The 7,888-nt window shown below is 42.5% G+C and overlaps 1 protein-coding gene across 1 annotated transcript; it reads left to right on the plus strand.

The window, feature by feature from the left end:
• The first annotated feature begins 647 nt into the window (after nt 1-647).
• LOC103641383 (nucleolar MIF4G domain-containing protein 1) lies at nt 648-5,063 on the plus strand. The gene is made up of 13 exons (NM_001321824.1): nt 648-952; nt 1,055-1,146; nt 1,241-2,003; nt 2,089-2,156; nt 2,288-2,370; nt 2,526-2,625; nt 2,780-2,865; nt 2,968-3,050; nt 3,187-3,323; nt 3,415-3,516; nt 3,614-3,907; nt 4,001-4,123; nt 4,513-5,063. Exons 1-13 carry the CDS (start codon nt 946-948, stop codon nt 4,900-4,902), a joined length of 2,328 nt encoding a protein of 775 aa, NP_001308753.1. The 5' UTR covers nt 648-945; the 3' UTR covers nt 4,903-5,063.
• Nucleotides 5,064-7,888: the final 2,825 nt, after the last annotated feature.

The following is a 7,888-nucleotide window of genomic DNA, read 5'->3' on the forward strand; positions in this document are numbered from 1 at the left end:
TTAATCGAGAAATAAGTATTGATTTGCCGAGGTTCATGAAGGTAATACCTTAAGAGGGGGAGATCTCGGCCGCAACACGCCGAATCGAAGCGTCTCCGTGTGGATCTGATGGCGCCGTCGATGGTCGGAGACGGAAGGCAACGAATCGGTCGCGATGTTCCTCGCCGGAAGCGGATTGGACTCCTCTTCGGCTTGGGTCGCGAACGACACTGGGTGCTCACGAACTCGACGTCCTCTTCTCCCAAACCGAGGGGGCCCGGGGCCGACTCCACCGGCCGACGGGAGATCCGCCGTCACGTCGATGCGAAATTTCGCCCTTCCGCGGAGTGCTCGAGACGAAGGGAGGTGGAACGAGAAGTTTCCGTAGACTGCCGCGGTCGGCTCCGTCCGTGCGAAGGAGGCGAGGGGGCGGCTACAGTCGTCCCCTGCATTTGGCGTGAGAGAGAAGAGTGCGGCGAGGAAGGGGAGAGGGTGGCGCTCGCCGCTGCGGGAGGTAGGGGGCGACGGTAGCCGCTAGATGGTGAACAGTATTAGGGTAGGGGACGGGTAGAGTCAAGCGTTGCGGACAGTCTAATGGACTCTCCATGAAAAGAAGGTATTCGGCGGCCCAGCCCATCCGTCAGTGCAGTCAAGTAGTCACCGGTTCACGCAAACCCTAGTACCAGGCCGCCAGTCCCGACCTCCCCGGCTCCAGCCCCCGCGCACGACCAGCTCTGACGACCCCGCTCCTGCCTCCCACCTCCTCCGGTGGCCTCGCGCCTGACTCCCTCCTCCGGCACCCAGGCCAGCCGCGCCCCGCCTCTCGCACAGGACGGAAATGATGCCTTCTCCTTTTTGTTAGCTGATTCTGATCAAACTGGTTAGTTCGATAGAGAATATCAGTAATATCTTGCTGCCCAAACTGCAGCTTCAACTGATTCCGCGTCAGGAGCACTTAGAGCAACCATGGGGGGTAGGGGCCTTCTTTCCAAGTCTCATACCTGTGCTCTGTGATGAAAGAACTCTGCTACTGCAACAACGTATGCTGATTGTTTTCTCTTGGTGTTTGTTCCAGGGAAATCGGAGCAGAAGTCTCGAAAAGAGAGGCGGAAAGAGGCGAGATCAGAGAAGCACAAGCTGCGATTTCTTTCTTGGGTTGGGCATCAGGTGAGTTTACCAAGTCCCTGGAAAGGAAGAGTGCAATAACTTGTTTTGCTTTCTTTACTGTCTTAGTTCTGATGCACAAAATCCATCGAGTTAGGGTGGCAAAAAGAAGAAGCCGTCAATGTCAGTAGTAGAGCCAAGTTCGGTTGAGGAGAAGCCAAAGAAAGAGCCTGATGGCATGATGAAGAAGAAGAGAAAGAGGGAAGCAGAGGGTAAGCGGAAGCCCAGGTCCAACTTCCAGGAATATCTTGAGATGGAGATGGGTGGACCTGTGAGCATGGAGGAGGATCTAGAGATGGAGAGGAAGCTTGCAAAAAAGCTCAAGTTGAAGAAAGGAAAGTTGGGAGGTCCTGATGATGGTATGGATGACCTTTTTGCGGACCTTGGGTTTGGTGGTGACTTTGGTTCAGATGATGGTGAAACAAAAGCATATGATTGGAATGTGGTGGAGGACACTAATTTAGACAAGAGAAAAGGTAAAAAGAAAAATAAGGAGAAAAAGGATGACACAGTGATGGAGGAACCAGATGACATTGATGAAGAGAATGGTCGGAAAAAGAAGAAAAAAAAGAAGAAGGATGGTATGGAGAAGGAGGAACTGGTTGATGTAGGTGAAGAGAATGGTCAGAAAAGGAAAAAGAAGAAGAAGATGAAGGATGACTCAGAGATGGACGAACCAGATGATGAAGGTGTTCACATGGATGAAGAGAATGATGGAGCAGTCCTGGAATCTGAGGATGGAGTGTCTAATGTGGTTGAACTGCCCAAAGAATCAAAAGGGAAGTATGTACCTCCGAGTCTGCGTAATGCTTCCAATTCAGAATCAGAAGAAATTGCCCAGATGCGTCGCAGAGTAAGAGGTTTGAACCTAAATTATGTCTTTTATTTACTTGATTGATCGGCGACATGTATTCTGTGTATGACCTAATGTTTGCTATGCATCAGGACTTCTGAACAGACTTTCAGAGTCAAATGTGGAGTCCATTACTCAGGAAATTGCCACACTTTTTCGAGTACAACCCTAGACTACAAGATCTTTCATTTCTTCTGATATTTGTCTACCGCCTGTCTTTCATATATTTTTGGGGGGTCTTGATTAACCATGGGGTACTGTTTTCCGGTTTTGTTGTTTTATCTATCACAGTCTGTTCCACGAAGTGATGGCTCCCAGATAATTGGGGATGAGGTTTTGGCTAGTTGTTCCCGAGGACCTCGTGGCAATGAACAGTTAAGGGTCTCCCATCAACCATGTAAATCTTTTCTTTAAACACTTAGTATATTTGTTCCACGAACCCCATTTTTGTATGATAATCTGTCGTGTCAGAATTCGGTATAGTTTACTACAATCCCACCGCAAAACTAATGCTTTGTCATTTTTGCAGGTATGCCGCTGTCTTTGCAGCCTTTGTTGCAGGTATGGCATGTTTGGTCGGTGTTGACTTCAGTGCCAAGATCCTTGCATCTATTGCTAAGTCATTTGAGGTATCACACCTTTATTACGAAGATAAATATGACTTATTATGTTCTCTGTATATCTGCTTACCGTGAGGATTCTTGAACCATGAACCATTTTTCTTTTGTGTGGGGATCCTAATAGTTTTTATTGAACTGATACTATTTGTGTTTTCTGTGGCAGGATGAGTATTCAAAAGAAGATGGTCTATCTTTGAGAAACCTTACCTTACTCTTCTGCTATTTGTGCATATTTGGTGTTACCTCAAGGTTTGTGGTTCGAATGAGACATCATAATATGTTTTTGTAAAGCCACATCAAACATAAATTCTCATAATATTGATTAGTGCATCCTGTTTTCCAATACTACAGCGATCTTGTGTATGATCTTCTGTCGATTCTGAGCAAGCGCTTGACAGAGCTAGATGTCTCTACAGTGTTGACCATCCTACAGTGTATGACGTTATATCACGTTTCAACAGTAACTCAACTGAAACATTTAACAATAATAGCTATTCATGTATAGAGTACTGTGTCCTCTTTTTCTGTTTCTGAGTGAAGCTGGGAATATGCTTTCATCTAAATGGGCAGGCTGTGGAATGAAGCTGCGGGGAGATGATCCATGTGCTATGAAAGATTTTGTCCTTAGTATTCAGAACTCTGTGAATGATCTTAAATTGCACTCTGGTGTTGGAGCAGACGGGAAGACTGATATACGTAGCAGAAGAGTAAGCTATCTTGTTCAATGCACCTATTTAAGAAGCATCACTTTCCACGTAGGTTTTAAATTTGTCTGAATGGTTTTAACTTACTGCTCAGATGGAATTTATGCTTGAAACCATATGTGACATTAAGAACAATAAGAAAAGGCCTAAAGAGGATCCTTCACACCATACTCGAATAAAAAAGTGGCTTCAAAAGGTTTGAACCAGTATTACTTTCCCATCATCTGCGTTATGAATTGTGATTTCATATTGCAGTTAATGCATTTTTTTATTCCTCTTTTACGTACTGACAGCTTAAGGCAGAAGATGTCCTCTTGCGTGGGTTAACATGGAGCAGGCTTTTGGACCCTGATAAGAAAGGGCAGTGGTGGTTGTCTGGGGATGTTCCATCTACAGTAGCTAAGATTGAAGATGTTGCAGCTGTTATAAGCAAGGATGTTGCAGAGACAAAAAAACTTCTTCAGCTTGCAGCTGCTCAACGGATGAACACTGACATACGAAGAGCAATCTTTTGTATTATAATGAGTGCTGAAGACTATGTAGATGCTTTTGAAAAGCTCTTGAGGCTGGGCCTTTCTGGGAAGCAGGCATGCATCAATGTTCCTGAAGATTAGTTGTCTTGTTGTTCATGTATTTCACAATATTATTGATGTATGCCTTTTCCTGCGTATGATATGCAGGACCGAGAAATTATAAGGGTCATTGTTGACTGTTGTCTGCATGAGAAGATGTTCAATAAGTATTACACAGTCCTTGCTTCCAAGCTATGCAACCATGAGAAAAACCACAAGTTCAGCTTGCAGGTATATTGTTATATTTATCATGTCTGCTATTTATATTAAAGCTTGTTTGGCTCAGAAATTACTTCTTCCCAAGTAGCTTATGCAGATTAATTTTATGTGTATCCATTTTTAGGCCACCCCTTTCTGAAATAAATGAATTTAGTATGGATCGACATTCTATTATGACGGCTTTAGATGTCGGTGAATTTCAACTTGTGTTTTTCATACATTTTGTATTGGTATGATGTACTACATTAGCATTGCCAGATGGTAGCTTACATGGATTAATTCGGATTTGGAGTGAATCTAGTCTAGCTGTTACTTGTAGTGCTTGCAGCCTTTTGCTATCAGCATAAGTGGCGATCAAAGGGTCTCTGTTTCTGATTTTTTTTGTTCTCTGCTTTGATCAGTACTGCATCTGGGACCATTTTAAGGAGCTAGATAATATGGAGTCAAGTAGATCCATGAACCTTGCGAAGCTAGTTGCGGAGATGCTGTTGAACTTCACGCTCTCCCTCGCAACTTTGAAGGTTGTTAACCTGGCCAACCCGGTGGAGATGACTCCGGCAAGGGTCTCGCATTTCCGGATGCTGTTTGAGACCTTGCTACAGAAAGACGATGCACGCGTGTGGAATGTCTTCACTCGTGTCGCTGGCCTTCCAGAGCTCGAGGTATTGAGGGATGGCATTGTGATGTTCATCAAGCAGCACGTGATCGCCGAGGACTCAGGGAAGGACTTGGCTAGCAAATTCAAGATTGCGAAGAAGGCGCTCGACAATACTGCCGGAGTTCTGATGTAACTCTGCCCTTGTCGAACATTCTGGGCATCTCCAAGTAAAACAAAGTTATTAGAACATTCTGCTGGAGTCCTCTGTTCTCGTTTTGCCTTGTTATTAGAATGCTTCTCCAAGAGACCTTTCATGGGTTTTGAATGCTTACCCAAAAAAAAGGCTTTGATGGTCATACATTGTACCATTTCTTAGAAGTACTCTCTGTTTATTGTTTAGCTGCACATGAAGATCCTTAGGCTATCTGCACTGCCACATGGTATCTATTGCTCCAAAAGTGCGCTGTAACAAATAGAGCAAAATTGCTCCAGGACGCCAATCACTACGGCACCGTTTGTTTGGGCTTTTTCATCTTCTGGTCACCAAAAGCTGCTGCGAACTGTTAAACATCTAGTTTTTCAGTCCGCTTCTATAAGAATCGTTTTGATAAAAATTGTACAAAATCAATATGAACACAGAATTGGTCGAGTCGTCACGATAATAGGAATCCATCGCTTTCTAGATCCATCGCTTTCTAGATCTTGACTTTTTGGACCACTCAATCTTTCTCCGCACGTAATTCTCACGATACTCAGGTTCTTTTTACGGTCAGATCCTCAGAAAAGCTAGTTAGAAAAAAACTGAACCAAATAGGTCCTATAATAGAGTATCACTGAGAACATGCCAGCGTAAGCTCAAGGACCACACTATCCTCTCCCCCTCTAGCAAATATTTTTGAAATTAGAGATGTTCGAGCTATTCTCTTCGGATTAAAGCCGGTTGTTTGGACTACTTCAGTTGTAATCTATAGAGACAAAAACACTATAGAAGTAGTAAAAATCGGTACAGATTAAAGCTAAGTGAACATGGTAGTTAGTTAAAAGTAAATGAATAAACTATATAGCACAGAGAAACTTATAGAGTAACGTGGATGCATAATGAATTGGTATAAAGGCAAGAATCTCTGAATTTGGCACTGTAATAGAATAGTAATTTTATATTAAAATGGCCTTACACGTTATCTAAACTTGAGCTTGCAAATGCTAATAACATATGTGGTGTGTTTGGTTGGGTGGCTCTCGTTGTTTTGTACCTCGCTCCAACAATTAAATTTATTGTACGCGTTCTAGACTCTGGAGGGTGTGCGCGGAGGGTGCAATGTTTATACTGGTTTAGCCAGAACATCTCTATTTTCAGTCATTGACGGCTTGCGCTATCGGCACCATTGATGATAAAACTCGTAATAGAGGTTACAAACGGTTAAGAAAGGGAAGATAGACTCTCAAGTCTGTAACACTCCGAAATTGTATCTTGGTGAATTAAGAAAATTCCCTAAATATTTAAAAATACAAGTGTATTATAAAAAGTTATGAATTTAGACTATGTTCCCTAAAATTTAATAATAGTAAATATAAAATCTTGGCTATATACTTAAACTACAATAAATAGGATAGTGAGTTATTCTATACAAATTACTCCTATTGGGTTATATAACTATGTGAATTCCATTCTTATTACATTTCATGCATACAAATACTTATTTGAGCAAAATAAATAAGGAGTAAATAAGTGTAAAATATTTACATTCATGTTGGTGTTTTGGTAGTGCATATAAATATGGTTTCAAAATTTAAAATCAGATTTTAATTGAGATAATTAAATCTAGAAATAAAAAATAGGAAAAAATAGCAAATAAAAGGCTTATCTATTCAGGCACTTAAGGAATACAACCCACGTGAGTTTTTTCTCCTATTTTTTTATTCCACTTGCCGGATCTTGCATCACTTTTACCTATTCTAGATTCGAGTTTGTTAGAGTTTCTAATAGATAGGATATGATTGTAACAGATAAGTACCAGATTAGATCTATCATGTAACAGATTTAAGTTCGAGTTTGTTAGAGTTCCTAATATAAAAAATATTGTTGTAACAGATAAGTACCAGATTAGATCTATCATGTAACCACCCACCACCCAGCCTATATAAATACATGCCACCATAACACCTTAAGTCATCAATCAAAGACATCTCATCCATAGCCTCGCAACAGCCACCGCTAGTCGGTGGGCCTGCCACCGCGGGCAGGATGCCGCAGCCCCGTTCCAGCGTGAACAGGATCATGCGGGTGAGAAACGGCCCTGGCCGTCGATCCGGTGATGAGCGCTCATGATTGAATCTCAAATACCCCATCATGAACGAGAATCATAGTCGTTAATTGAAGCGTCCCGATCCTATGTGACTCAAATGTGATACAATTACTAGTCCTAGGAGGCTAGTAAACACATTTATACATCAGATGATTCCAGATCTGCTTAAACGAGACAAACCTATAAAGGTGCGATCAACTTTAAGAGTTGGTCCACAACTCGGGACATATCATCAGAGTGGGGCTGAAGCAGCCCGATATACGCAGCGAAGCAAATCAGCGGTCCAACAGCCACATGCAAGGCTGGGAACAGTCGTAACTCTTACCCGATCTCCTTTTTCTGAAAAACAACAAATAAGCAAGGGTGGGTACAAACGTACTCAGCAGCCCACCTTCACCCGCGGAATGGGGAAACTAGATATAATGCATGGAATATGTGGAGCTCAGGATATTTTGCAGAAACAACAATATTTTATGCAGGGTTGTTTTGTAAAACATTTTGTATTTTTCAAAGCACATCCTCTCCCAAAGGAGCAGAAAGTTTTTCAATATAAAACAAAATCCCCTGGACTAAACCATCCAGGTATCTCAGCAGTTTCCCACTGGTTTTCATTTTCAAAAACAGCTACTGGACTTCCCGTCCACCATAGCTCACGGCTCAACCGCCGAACCTTTTAAAAACCACTTTTCTCAAACACACCTTTTTTTAAAACAAAACACTAATTGCCATACCACACCAGACTCGTCCATTCCTATGGACACAGACCATTCGAATATGTTTGAACTATGCGCAGAGGGATACACTTTACCCACTAGTCCGGCTCTGCGATCTCATAGCTAGTGAGACCCGAATCCGAATCTCTTTCTTTCCTCG

The sequence above is a fragment of the Zea mays genome, chromosome 10 (assembly GCF_902167145.1).
Source record: "Zea mays cultivar B73 chromosome 10, Zm-B73-REFERENCE-NAM-5.0, whole genome shotgun sequence".
Lineage (NCBI taxonomy): Eukaryota > Viridiplantae > Streptophyta > Magnoliopsida > Poales > Poaceae > Zea > Zea mays.

Coding starts and splice junctions, on each gene's coding strand:
- LOC103641383 (NM_001321824.1), top strand. Junction 2,866..2,967: donor ATATTTGGTGTTACCTCAAG/GTTTGTGGTTCG, acceptor CCAATACTACAG/CGATCTTGTGTATGATCTTC. Junction 3,908..4,000: donor TGGGCCTTTCTGGGAAGCAG/GCATGCATCAAT, acceptor TATGATATGCAG/GACCGAGAAATTATAAGGGT.